The 14,520-nt window shown below is 38.7% G+C and overlaps 2 protein-coding genes and 1 long non-coding RNA gene across 3 annotated transcripts in view; 1 reads left to right on the plus strand and 2 right to left on the minus strand.

Moving 5' to 3' along the window:
• Positions 1–693, plus strand: part of LOC121300496 (ras-associating and dilute domain-containing protein-like) — a 10,902-nt gene extending 10,209 nt beyond the window's left edge. The window contains exon 6 of the mRNA XM_041229065.1: positions 572–693. Within this exon, the coding sequence (XP_041084999.1) occupies positions 572–693 (122 nt within the window). The remainder of the gene's footprint in view (positions 1–571) is intronic.
• A 209-nt stretch (positions 694–902) lies between these two features.
• On the minus strand, positions 903–2,220 carry LOC121300567. Its single transcript, XR_005947539.1, has 2 exons — positions 2,065–2,220; positions 903–970 (listed from the first exon to the last, which is right to left on the minus strand). It is a non-coding gene; the product is annotated as an uncharacterized LOC121300567 (long non-coding RNA).
• Positions 2,221–3,700: 1,480 nt separating this feature from the next.
• LOC121301041 (actin-related protein 2/3 complex subunit 1A-like) lies at positions 3,701–8,198 on the minus strand. Its single transcript, XM_041230128.1, has 10 exons — positions 8,001–8,198; positions 6,969–7,069; positions 6,680–6,784; positions 6,302–6,524; positions 5,938–6,045; positions 5,604–5,816; positions 5,225–5,300; positions 4,665–4,858; positions 4,252–4,342; positions 3,701–4,042 (listed from the first exon to the last, which is right to left on the minus strand). The coding sequence occupies exons 2-10, from the start codon at positions 7,030–7,032 to the stop codon at positions 4,004–4,006; spliced, it is 1,113 nt and encodes a 370-aa protein (XP_041086062.1). The 5' UTR covers positions 7,033–7,069; positions 8,001–8,198; the 3' UTR covers positions 3,701–4,003.
• Positions 8,199–14,520: the final 6,322 nt, after the last annotated feature.

A 14,520-nucleotide genomic window follows, 5' to 3' on the forward strand; every position in this document is an offset into this window, starting at 1 on the left:
AAGTCTCAATCTGGTTCCAATCTGTCTTTGGTGACTCATTTCAACGTTGCAAATTCTGCACAACAGTCAGCTCCTTAAAAGCAGCCTTTGTGATGTGCTGGAAGCAATTAAGCCAAGCTGTTCCTGTTGTTTCTTAACATCAGTTATAAAAAACAGCACTTTCAAACAGACTACCTATTGACTACCTGTTAACAAACCTCCTAAAGTCTATTACACACAGCCCATGAAAGATGCTCAGTGGTCAGAAACGACTGCACAACCAGCTTACCACACATTATGCAGCACATTCCTCCCACATGAAAAAGAAAAATGACTCATCAATTATATATTACATTTTTATAATCTGCTTATCTAAATATATGTTGACCCCTTTAAATACTGCATTTTGAAAACAGAATTATTTTGGATAAGTGCCAGAAAATATGTTATCTAACCGCATTTGAGGATTGAATTGAGCGGTGCTGGTATTTCTTGATACAGCGGACCATGCAAAAGTACAAAAGCTGTAAGGGATTGCCTGTGGATTGCCTATGGTTTTATAAGTACTATAGCTCTTGATTCAGTGCTGTAGCTTTTAGTGAGGAGCACATGGATGCATCAGCAGCTGAAGCCTGCACAGAGCAGTCTTGCACAGTGGCTGCGGCTCTGAGCAGCACCCGAAGGTCCACAAAAGGATTTAAACAGGACTTCTAATGAGGATGCTGCAGAGTGATGGGGAGAGTGCTATAACATTAACGAGCAGCAGCAAAGGACAAAAACTTTGCATTCAAAACTGGCAGTTTTTATTTGCTTTGTCAATAGTATATGTGTTGTTGTTGCTATTGTAGCCTTGGAAATGACATCTCACATTTTTACTAATCCAGAATAATATTTCATTGTAAAGCATATACTTACGGGTCCTGTCTTTGTTCCAGGCATGACAGCTGATTGGTTCCAGCAGAAAGTTGTAGTAGGTCATGGTTTATGAAGCCTTAAAATCAACACAAAAAGATTTTTTTTTTTTTTAAATAAAATTTGCATTGCAGTTAACCTTTCTCCTACCTGCTTTAATAAAAGAGGAAGCATGCCAGAGAAGCATGACATCTACTATAAATCATATGAAGACCTGTTGATGAAGAGCTGTGATTGGGTGTGACTTCCCTAATGCAGTGTAACAAGTGCTGGTCCTCCATTAGAAGAGATCATGTTCATACAAGTAAGGTGTACTAAAATAGCAGTCTTCAACATAGAAGGTCTACACTCGCTCTCTCTGTTCTCACAGCTGATTTAATAGAACAGAAATGCAACTGGTGCAGCTAAATCGTTCTTCTTTTACACACTAGCCAAGCTTAAAAGGAGAAGTAGAAACTGTTGAAATAACCTTTAAATACTTCATGATAAAGTTAAAAAAAAAAAAAAAAAAAAAAACACACACACACATAAAAGTTCTTCCACTGAAGCTAACCAGATGCCTGATAGTGTTATCACTAAAGAATGTTATTTTCTCCTGTTTTTATTGTGTCTGGATCATTAAACCCAGACCACAGTGGCATGGGGTCCCCTACAACAAGGCGTTCGGGGTTTGACAGTATCCTGCTGCAAGATATATTATTACCACTCCAAGCAAGTTTTCAATTGAGTGCACAAACATATTTGGTAAAGACACACCTTTTTATTTTACAGCACAATAAAACAAAAAGGTCATGAGAAAGAAATCCATTCTGAATTCACAATGATTGCATTTTACTGTGCTAACCACAATGGTTTTTTTTACAATAGTATTATATGTGTCAGTGCTACAAAAAACTGCAAAAACTAGACTACTTCCTATAGCAAATTCTGCTTTTACCAGATGAAATAGTTTCCTTTTTATTTTTTAAACAAATTCTGCATTTTTTTATTCTTGATTTATTTTTTTAAAGCAGCAACAGTGGAAAACATTAAATACAAATTAAATGAAGTTTAAGTATAAAGCAACAAACTGGCCCAGTTAACTGAAATATTATACTGAGGAAGTAGAGATACACATAACTGTTTATGATTGCTGAAAAACTAAAACTGTAAAAGAGAGACAGTATAACTCACCTCTTGTTCAGTTGAAGAAAGCTAAAAGAAAATTCAAAGTAGTGAGATAATGGTATAAAATGACAAAAACAGCCTCTGTTCGTGGACTCTGAACAGTCAACACAAACGCTGGCTGAGCTCTGAATGAACAAAAGTCAACTAATTTCTCAAGAAAAACTGTTCTACTTCCCTTTTCCTGCCCCAGAAATGTAACCACTTCCTTGTGTGGGCGTTTGTGAGCTCCCAAGAAATATCCCCAGTTGAATTGCAGATGCTTTTAAACAACAAATATGCAACCCTTTGCTTTCCATTTCAGCAGCACAGAACCAGGAATTCAGCAACTATAGCTGAACTTCACTGGTTCCAACAGACTGGTATAAACTCTGGCCCAGGTGTAAAACCTAAGCTTGTTCTGAATCTTAAACTGCTGCAGATTGTGGGTGGGGCTGGATTGTTTTTGTTTAAGATGATTGAACTGTGTAGAGCTTATCTGAAAAAGTGTTTTCCCGACTACCTGGCCAGAGGTATAAGCCAAAATAGACTGAACACGTGTATAAACAGAAAATACAACACGTTTCTGAGCGTGCCAAAAAAAAAAATAGTATTAAAGCTTGACTAGTATGCTGCAAACACTGGAATAATTTGCAGTCCACTGATTGCCTGTATTTTTCTTAGACAGGATTGGAGCTTATTGTCTTTATCCCAGTTAAAATATAAAGATCTAACTTGTGAAGCTGGTTCTCAGATCAGCAGCACCAATATGAAAACCAGTGCGCACACATGTGGAATATGAATGAAATTAAGAGTTTATCTAATCATACCCAAAGCAACCTGAAAGGGTATAGGAAGCTTGGATATATTTTGCAGGTACTGTGTTTCTGGAGTGACAGCCAAGATCCATGCCTAAGGGTCCACATTTTAGAATGAGGCCTCTGACAAAGACTTATGACTCTCAAAACACATACCAATCAATGTAATACTATTATTTTTGTAATGATTCATTTAATATTAAAATTATATAATATAAATGAGTGTATTTCAATAGGGCCATGTCATTTAGAGCTAGTGTATAATTGTGCACAATTGATGCCTGCTGATTCAATACAGGTTTTTGTGAACACATTTGCAGCAGTTTAGTTTGCTTGGTGCATTTCTATAACCATTCAACCTCACAAACCAACTCCTAACTTCATTAGATTTGTGCAAAATGAAATGCAACCATCTATATCAAAACTGAAGGCAAACTAAATTACCCACATGCACAGTCCTCTTTGTGTACATGCATGAGAACTTTAAGCTAAGGAACTCAGAATAAACTACATGTATGTGTAACCACTGATACGTTATGCTAGCTTCGTAAACCTCAATCGACCCATAATTTTCATTTGTTTATTAAGTTAGTAAATAAAACACATCTGGGAAGTTAAACCAAATAATTCTAAACCTGTATCTAACACTGACCATTCCCTCTAGTCATCAACTTTAGGTGACAGGAGTTGCAATCAGAAGAACCCATTCTGTGCCACTCACATAAATAGTGCACTGTACAATGGCTCCCAACTAAAAAAAAAGTACATTTTAAAGAACAACACTGGGGAGGGGGGGACACAACACTTTATTACAAGTTAATCAAAAAATAAAAACGCATTTAATACACTTTTTTTTTTTCATATTTATTTTATTTCTAGCAGACCATTTACATAAAATTCCCCTTTAAGTTAGTGTTTTACAATGCCACTGGAGGGACAGATCTCGAATGCCTCTATCAAACTGCTGCAGCAGCCTCAGTAAAGGAAATCACAGCTAAATTAAAAAACAATTATTCCAATTTTTTTTTTTCTTCTGTGGTTTGTAGTTTCATCAGTGCTTCATGCTGCAATATTGAAAGTTATTTAGGGAATGCAGTGCTAGGCTCTCACTTCTTCCACACTGTCGTCTTGCTAGATAGCTGTTATTTCCTTCACATGATCCGAAGGCCCTGGATAGAAGACTCCAGCGTCTGTAAAATGAATGAATCAGATGCTTACATGTTAAGAATTCAGTTCACACTTCATTCATTTGTAAATAAATGTACTTACAACCCTGGGAAGAATAAATAAATATATATATTTTTTGTTTTCTATTAAAAAACACTCAGTCTCTAAAAAATCAATATATACTTAAAGATTCAAATCATTGGATCAAAAAAAGAAATAAAATGCTTAATACCTTGAAATCCCATATGGTCATGGCTCCATCAATTCCAGTAGTGCAGAATTTCCAACAATCTCTTTTATCGCCTTCATATATAGACACTTGGCTGTAAAGTAATGATATTTACAATCATACAGATGTTAAATCTTTATTTATCTAAATGTAAACTTCTGCAAAATAATTTTTAATTAAGAAAAAATAATCTCACTTTATGGCAAGTATAAAATCTCATTTAAGAAATAAATTAATCTTAGCTCGAATGTTCGTCTTTCTTCTGAAACGAATACAGTGGGTACAGACTTCCCTTTATCTCGTTTCACAATTGGCCACTTAGCAGTCAACTCACTTCAGATACCAGCATTTTTATGTTCTTGAAAATGTACCCCCTAGTATAAAGACTCCTGTTAACGGTACAGCTCGACCCTTACGTGATGCTGTTTTGGTGCAGTGTCTCCAGGTTCGAGTTGCGGTCCTCGGTAGTGGCTCTCTTGTCCATGTTGCGGAAGCGCTCCATGGCAGAGATGTTGCGCTGGATGCTCTGCTTCGGAATGTCTAATTTAGAGATGAAGGTCAGGGTGCCACGGTCATCATAATTGTACAACATTGGGCAGCAGTCATGACCCTGTAAGAACAGGGAGGGGAAAAAGAAGAAAAATTAGAAAGCACCACTCTCTGACAGCTGTATACCATTTCACTCAACAGGATTTCCAAAACAGCAGAGGGAAGGAAAGTACTGAAATATTATTTGTTAGACTTAAACTGCAACAAGTTAGTTCTGGTATTCCCCATATAGAAAGCATTGCATATAAAATATGCTTAGTTAGTTATACTGTATAAATGCCACGGCTATAAATAGTAAAATCTCATCATCATACAAAAATATCCATTGTATCTGCTGCACAATGGCTGAAGCAATTAAGTTTAGTTTCACCTCTCATGGCACATTTTATTCTAAACAGATAACTCTGTAATTTGGAGTATTACTCACAGCTGCTACAACACTGTTCTCTGAGATGAATATCACACTCAGAAGAGGAAGGTATTCAGTCTTTAGGTGGGAGACCCTGAAAAAAAAAGGAAAAAAATACCAAGACATAAAACCATTGTCAACTGATAATATTCATAAGCTGAAAAGGTTTTTCTTTTTTTTTTTTTTTTAATGATGCCTTTGTTCAGGTTCCCAACCTTCTGATTAAATCTGAGATAAGCCTGAAACATATTTTAGAAGAAAAAAAAAAAAGTGAGAAGTATTTTGGGACATCAACTGAATATCAACACTGAGTTTGCCCTGATGAAGTTTACAGTAGATCCTTTAATATATTTGAAAGCTTGCTTTCTAACAAATGTTAGTTTCTTTTTTTGCTTACATCATGCTTTTAGGAGCATCTACGACCGACACAGTACTGTCGTGGCTGACCCAAGCAAGGCGGTTTCCGCTGACGGAGAAACTGACGCTGTGTACCCATCCTCCACTGCCAGCGCCACCAAACTCTGCCATCACCTGACCAAAGGGCATCTTAGAACCCCAGGGAGTGGCAGCTGGTTTCTCGTCCACTTCCTTGATGTATGCAGAAAAGACTCTAGAAAGTAAGTTATTTGATTGTGATATCTTTCATCGTACATTTTACTGTTTTTAAGAAAAGCATTACAAAAAAGAAAAAAAAAAAAAGCAGTCAGCCAGATGCATCCAGATTTTCTCACCTGCATTTGAAGTCACATGACCCTGCAGCTAGCAGGACGTTGTTTGGATGCCAGTCTAAGCTCAGGACAGTGGAGCGAATCGGCTTCTTGATGTGTTTGCTGACCCACCTAAATAGAAAGAACACTCAGGTAACATAGTGGCACATCACCAATCCTATAGGAGTTTAGGTTGTGTACCATTTGTTAAGAGTTTAAGAGCCACAAAGAAATCTGTAACATTCTCTTTCATGTCACAATAAATCACAAATCTATAAAACATTGATTCAATAGAGCAATCTACTATTACACAGAGACAGTGTTTATTAACTTGAAAATAGTTCAGTCAAAGACAATCCGTAAGTTTTTTGTTTCCTGTAGCAATTACCAGTCATTTTCAGACTCAAAGTAGCAGACAGAGATAAGTCGAGCTCCACTGCCCACTGCAAACTTATTCTCAGAGGGTGACCACTTTACAAAAGTGGCAGCACGGTTAATCCTCAGGATCACCAGAGTGGGTTTCCAGACCCCGTCCTTCTGGCTCCAGACATAAGCATTGCGGTCTGCGCCGCAAGTTACAATGCGGTCACTTTTTGGGGCCCAGTCAATGCCTGAAGACACAAACAAAAACGCAAACCTCAGTATCTGATCTCAGCTTTTTTAAAATGTATTTATTTATTTTTTTAAAGCATGGAGGTCTCTGTGTGGCTCTGGGCTTGGTCAGCAAGAGACAGTCAGTAATGCAGTTTGTCTGTTATTGCAGTACCTGTAATGTGCCCGTTGTGCTCCTTAAGCTCATGAGCTTTGACCCACTGGTTCCCACTCTTCCTATAGATATGGACCTCGTGGTTATTGGGGCTAATGGCAACCTCTGGAGAAGAAATAAAACAACAACAAAAGGCAACTTTCAATATATGTTTAAAATTAAAAGGCTTACAATGTGTACTGATGTTTAGGGTTATGAATGAGTGGGGCCAAAACAGTTAGCAGCAGTCTGGCACGGATTCTCCAGCTCTCTCGCTTTCTGGTTCTTAATTACAAAAACAGCCACTTACGAGTTCGGTCATGGTTCCAGGAATGACAGGTGATTGGTTCCAATAGAAACTGATGCAGGGACATTCTGATCACAGGGGTGTTTCGGTCAAATTAACAAAACCTTGAAGAAAGGGAAAATGAAGTTTAACAAGACAGTACCTCACTGCCCCTAAAATGCATAATCATAATATACCTACACATTTTTTTTTGAGAGCGTGCATACCATACATTATATATATATATATATATATATATATATATATATATATATATATATATATATATATATATATAAAACAATGTATTGTACACAAGTTCTAAGCCAGCACAGGGTGGTACCCAAGATAATAAAACGCTCAGTGTGACAAAGAACAGTGGAATCTGTCAGGGTTTAGTACATTACAGTTACTCAAAGCGTCTTAACACAAAATCAATACGAGGTGTTATGACAAAACGACGTAAAGTAAATAAAATACATTGCACTGGGAAAACAACATCCTAAGATGTAAGATATACTGAATAGGTACGCGTGACAGTTGGGTTACATTTAGAGATTCACAAATATGATTGAATTTTCGGGATATTCAATTAAAGATGTACAGTACGGGCGTTTCTTTCGGGTATCGCTGTACGTCAATTGCACAGAACTCACGTTTCGATTTTCATTCAAAAGGAGACCAACCGCATCATACAAGGGCGACCTATCGTTTTTTGTTTGTTTGTTTTTTTTAGTCAGACAAGGCACACAATGAAAAAGGTCCCAAATACTCTACTGTCCCATATTAAAAAAAAAAAAAAAAAAACTTAATGTGATGAAATGTTACATTTTAAACGTGCATTTACACCCCTCCGAAATACGACCTAATGCAAAAATAACAACTGAGACGGGTTTGCACATATTAGGCCTCCCTAGCACCGCTGTGGTTTTAAACCACCAGACTTTCCCATTAACGGAAGCCCGCTCCCTGCTGACTAGACTCGGCATAGCACAGGTGGAGTGAGCCGGTCTCCCTCCAGGCCTTTCTTTTCTATCCTGCGCTTTTCTCGTTTACCTGTTCGTTCGGGTATGCGAGTAACAGATTCTGCGTCGTCGTCGTTGTTTTTGTTGTTGTGTCAGACTATGGGCTCGGTTTGTTTAACGGACCTGAATTCGCGGACTCTGGGCAGTCGACACGAATTCACCCCGGGAGTGATTCCAAACTGTCAAGGAGGATCGGGATACAGGAAACGAGAAGGCGCCTGCGCTCTGAGGCGGTGGACCTCAGGATACGCAGGCGTGGCAGTCTCCCTTCCCACTGTGGAGAGACGTGCAGGTCGTAGTGGTGAAAGTACCGCATGCACATACAATGCAAAGCATAGACATAATGAAAAAAAATACATAGGTAGGTCTTACAGATTCCCTGTGTGAACGGCTTCGTTTTAAGATCGGCACAGGGGCAGGTGTCTCAGCCTGTCTGCTTTATGGTTGTATGCGAGGTAGACAATCTAAGCTGTGATTGTCAGTGCTTGTTGGTCTGTGGCTGGGCTTGCTGGAACACACACCCGGCGCACGGATTCAATATGGGATCATTAGGAAATGCAATGCAAAGCGTTGTGCAATCTCTAGCCGGCGCGCTGTATGTATGTATATATATATATATATATATATATATTATATAATCTATATATTATATTATATATATATATATATAGAATATAATAATCTTACATTCTCGAAATATTGAATCTGTAATGGGCTCTTCAGCTCCAACGTTCCTAGATTTGTTTATTAATGGACCACCTATGAGGATTAAGCATTTATCTGCTTTTATTTTACAGCAATGAAGTGATTCCCAGCAGACACTGCACGCAGTGTCACGCTGTCTTTCCCGTAGGATTTCTTTAAAAAATAGATCATCTATTAGGAGGTGTTTCATTAAAACGCTGTATGAAATGCGGAAGATTAACTCAAATGAATTTCCTTATTGTCTGCCCTTGTTTCCTAGGGTAAGAAGCCAGCAAACCTCTACACATTCAATATCATCACCACCACCAGCATAATTCAATTCGATAAAAACCTATTTCTACAGCAGCAGCCTTTAAAATAAAAGCAATGTCTTCACTTTGTTTTGAAAATGGTTAGAGTAACAGCTGGTTCCAAAGGAATGCTATATCAACTAACATGTATTAGAAGCAGCCTTGTCCGTCCCATTTGAATGCTGATTTTTAGTTAGCATAAACATTTTTTTAGGACTAATAATTAAATGGAGCAATTACAGCTGTAACCTGCCCAAGCCTATCATTCCCTGATCAAGATGAACCCCCCTGGGTTGACTTGGAGAATGAATCCCCCTCTCGCCCCTAGAGGGCGCTGTTTCCCGGGCAACGCCGTGCAGCAGTGTTTCTACCTCCTCGGGTGTTCCTTAGCGGATTGCCAAAATTCATCCAGCACGTTTTGCGTCCCTGGGCCAGTCAATTCACTAAAAAACATGAAAACAAGGTCTTTTTTTTAACCTGCACAAATTGCAGTTTATTTTATTGCAGAGCAAAATGACATTTTCGTGGCATAGGGTTATGTTACAAATACAAGAAACATAATAATAATAATAATAATAATAATAATAATAATACAAGGCAGATGATGCCATTATGTTGCTTTTGGTGAACTCGTTATCATCACTTCCCAATTAGAGCAGTGGTTCTCAACCCTGGTCCAGGGGGAACACTGCCCTGCTGGTTTTTGTTCCAACCAAGCGCTCAATTACATAATTGAACCCTTAATTGAACTAATAATTTGCCTAATCTGATCTTTTTAAACAGAGTAGCTTATAAAAAGTTTAAGAATGTATGTTCATTATACAATTTTATGCCTAAAGTGAAATCTCCATGTGTTTAAAATAATTAAAACGCTCAGGGGCGCTGTCCCAGCGTTCATCGCACTGCTGTCCTCTCCCCACATGCACATCAGCGAGCAAGCTGTGTGGGCCTTGGGGAACATTGCAGCTAACTTAATGGACTCTTGGTGCAACCTTCACTGTTGGAAAATAATAAGTTTAATAGGGGTTAATCAGCAAGCACAACACTCTCAAAGCAACTCCTGAAAATACAAAAAGAAAACAATGCGCATGAGTATTGGACCGCTCACTAGCTCACCTCAGACTACCCTCAACCAGACCCCCATGTATCATGTGAATTGCGTACTTGCCAGTAGTGGGCAGCGTTGAGTCAAACATTTCTGCAAACCTTGCATTCACATTAAATATGTGAGACCCAGTCTTGACTCCATTCTGTGTATCCTCAGGGAGACTTCAAGTCTCAGAGGGAGGCTGTGTGGGCTGTGACCAACTACACCAGTGGTGTTACCGTGGACCAGGTGGTACAGCTAGTCCAGTGTGGGGGGCTGGAGCCCCTGCTAGCCCTTCTCGCAGTCAAGGACAGCAAGACCATCCTTGTTGTCATGGATGCCATCACCAACATCTTCATGGTGAGCCGCGTACAGCAGTTTCTGACTTAATGTTGCACAACTAGAAATGCTATATACGCAACAAAAGCAAGTCCTTGGTTTCTCTAAATGATTTGCTTATCCCTTTTTGAATTTTCCCTTTTCCATGCTGGGGGAAAATACCCTCCTCCTTACAAAAATGCAATACTCTAGTGACCTGCTGCACTTTTGTAATGCAGTACACTGTGTAATGTGTTGCAGGCAGCAGATAAGCTGGGTGAGATTGAGAAGCTGTGTCTGCTGGGGGAAGAGCTGGGCGGACTGGACAAGATTGAGGCCCTGCAGAGCCACGAGAACGAGTCTGTGTACCGAGCAGCACAGGCACTCACAGAGAAGTACTTTGAAGAGGTAAGGATGGACGTGCATTACTTTCTATAGGGCTGTTCAAGTTGGCTATAGGTATATTTGGCCTAATTGCTGTAACTTTGCAAAATCCCTCTTCACTTAAGTTTCAGCATCTTGTATGGAAACAAGTCATGCAAAAAAAGTACACTGTAAAAACCAAGAGGTCTGCTGTGAAAGACCCTTTCTCTTTTAATGAACAGTTTACTCACTTGCTACAAAGAGAGACCGATCTGTGAAATGTAGGGTGCTGGAGCGCAAGAAATCTGAAATACATTACAGAATCATCCATTTAAAAATTCCATTTCATTAACCTCGCCCATTTAAGAAATGGGTTACTGGATTTCATTTCGAGCAAGCAAAGCGATCCGGTATTAAGCCAACTGTGAGCTCTGAAGACTTTCTATTGTCCTGCATTACCCAAGGCTAGCTAGCAGCAGCGTGTCCTGATTTAAACTGGAGCGTGACTCTGACCATGTCAAATTAGTCGTCTCCTCAGTCTCACAAGAGCTCCTTCTCGTGCATTTGAGAGGGCATAGGAATGGAGGTGCATTAAGAACAATGTATCACTTCTACTACCGACCATGTGTTTTAGTTTTATTGATATGATGCACAGTTGAGTTCTGTCTTCATATGAGCATTGACCTCGGTCAAGGGTAAGTGGTACTAATTTTAAAACAGTTGTCATCTTGAGATGGCCTCCAGTAACTTTTTTGATTTGGTAACCAAATATGCCTGAGTTGAATGTAATGATGATCCTAAATTTCAAACATTTCTGCACGTCACCTAAGTTCTCAAATTGTGTGTATATATAATACAGGAAAAACTGCACCTACTGAAACTGCTGTCTGGGCTCTTCTGATAATTTTATACGCTCTGACAAAAAAAAAAAAAAAAAATGTTCATGAATTGTATTCCACACTATCAAACTAGCACTTCCTAAGCTGGGGGGAACCCTGTGTGTAGCTGCCAGTTCCATAAGGACAGTAGTTTTATTTCTGTCAACTAGCTTATGAGATTTTAGTTTTCTATCAATTTTAAATTTGCTGCTTCTAGATACTTTCCTTGTGTCTGACCCAATCAGTAAGTTTGGCAATATGCATATCGATGGGATTATAAAACCATGTGCTGCCCTTTTTCTTGAGGGTGTAATTGGAATGGTGCTAGTGGACAGGGGTAACTCAATGGAACTCCTACATTGTCAGGTGTGGAATCTAACTAAATGGACCCCCTTACCTTGCATATTATCATAACACTTGTCATTCCCTTAGTCCCCAAGACTCGCCCTTTGAACACACACAAACAAGCCTTTTTATGATGCTATCATTGAGTGTAGCCTGACATTTAGCTATGTTTGAACATTGCTGGTTTTAATTCTTATAAAGATCAAATTCCTATTTGCTCTACTGTTGAGGAGAGGTTACAGAGACAGATTATATTTTCTAAGCTCCAGAAGTGCAGCAAAAATTCAGTTTCTGAATGAGATGCTGTGAATTGCATTGCTTTCTTGTCTTTTACATCAATGCTTTGTTTAGAAGCCCTTTTTTGTGTATTGATAACGATGCTCTATTATATGTTCTATATATATCTGACCTGATTGTGAAATTTAAAATGTATCTGAGTGAATGGAACAAAACAAAAAATATTTTGCAATATCCATGTATATTTTAAGTATGTGTATGCTGTACCTTGCATTTCAGGTTTGGATCCATTTGATCACAATGCCCAGCTGTATCTTGGGAAAGCCAGGTGCTTGTGACTAGGTATTCAAAAGAACCTTTTTGCCAAATGTTGTGAGATGGTAGGTGTGCAGCAAATGTGTGCCCCACACACAGCAGTATGAAAAACTGTGCCCCTGATGCTTTCTATCTTAACATTTTAAGAGTTTTAATTGAAGCATTCAATAGCAGAACTCTGCAATGTATTGGATATCCATCTTTCAGCATGCACAACCCACATCAGAGAACATTCTGAATACAGCTGGAAAGGACAATGTAGGGCAAATGAGTTCTAAGCTGAAAATACACCCTTGTATAAAAGTGAATTTATCATAAATAATATAGGACACTATCAAATTGCATGATTTCTTTTCTCTGAAATAGTATATCCTTGGTAAACTGCAGCCCTTTCAATACACACTCAGGTACACATGCTGGCTCTATAAAGTTCTAGGGTAGTAGTATTATTACTGGGGCAACCATACAATTATTAATTATCTTCAAAGCGCATGCTTTAATTACAAATTACAGTGCTCCTCCTATACTTGGCTTTGGCCTTGGGTGGGGGGGGGGGGGGGGGGGGGGGTGCCCATGAGGTAACAGCTCTGCAGGAAGGGAGATAGGGCATCAACTACTGGACTTCCACGGGGGAGGGGGGGTGTTAGGTTACGGAACTGCACTACTGCAGTTTCAATGTCTCAGGGTGATTGCATTCTTCCCTTGCTCTGTTATTCTCTCGCAAATAACAACACACTTTGACACCACACAATGGCCCCAGCAACGGCAGTTGCTAAAGATGCCTTCCTGGAAGCATACTGGATTTGAAACAGATATATTTTTGAGGGAATACATGGTAAATCCCAGCAACGTTACTCATACATCCTGGATGAAGGTCTTATGTTTTTTTTTTTTTAATTTTTTTTCAAATTGCAAAAATTCAGCAACCCTCTACCTCAGAGGTCTCCAACCCTGGTCCTGGAGATCTACTGAGGCTGCTGGTTTTTCTTTCAACCAATCTCTCTTACTTAATTGAACCAATTATTGGCTTAATTAGTCCAGATGAACAGGTGTTCCAGATCTTTAGCCACTGATGATGTAAATACACCTATAAAACCTGCAGGATTTGGGCTCTCCAGGAACAGGGCTGGAGACCCCTGCTCTACATACACACACACACACACACATACATACATGCATACATACATACATACATGCATGCATGCATGCATGCATCAAGGGATCAGCATTAGGATGGTTTCTAGAATCCAGTTTTGCGATGTAAACATTAACATGTTTTGTCATTAATATACTAACTATTTTTTTACTGGAATAGCTTTAGAAAAATGAATAAAACCTGTATGATGTTTCAATCATTTCTGCATTTTTTTTGTTGTTGACCATATAGTTAGATTTACCAGGTTCTGATCTATCAGTAAATATAATTAATACTCCTATGCACGCGAGCGTCAATCAAAACGCCACCAGTACCCAAGTATATAACTTAATGCACACATCAATTCTGCTATTTACAAAATACTGCTTTTTAATAATTTGATCTTATTAAAATGTGGACCAGCTCACTAATAAAGTAATTGTTTATGAAACACCCTGAAACACCCACATACCACAATGGCACTCAAATCTGGCCCTCAAGATCTATTCCAGTCCCAGTCTTTAATCCAAGCAGGTCCTAAATAAGTTAAAGGTCTCTTTTCAGGTTCAATGAACTATTTTAGAACCTGGTTGAAGTAAAACCCTGGACTGTATTTTTTCTTGAGAGCGAAATGAAATGTTATGAATTTGTAATCAAGTGTATGGTTTCATGTCATGCTATGTTTATTATAATTAAATTATATTTAAAAAATGGTTTTGTTGAGAAAGGGTGTGCTGCTACTGCTATCAAGGCGCCATTCATAAAAAAATAAATAAATAACAACAAAACAAATGCACAATCCCTAATTCAGAACACGCAGGTCAAACTTCACCTAAACCCATGAATGTTCCCAGAGACCGTTTATTAATTAATTTAGA

The sequence above is a fragment of the Polyodon spathula genome, chromosome 26, assembly GCF_017654505.1.
Source record: "Polyodon spathula isolate WHYD16114869_AA chromosome 26, ASM1765450v1, whole genome shotgun sequence".
Taxonomy (NCBI): Eukaryota; Metazoa; Chordata; class Actinopteri; order Acipenseriformes; family Polyodontidae; genus Polyodon; species Polyodon spathula.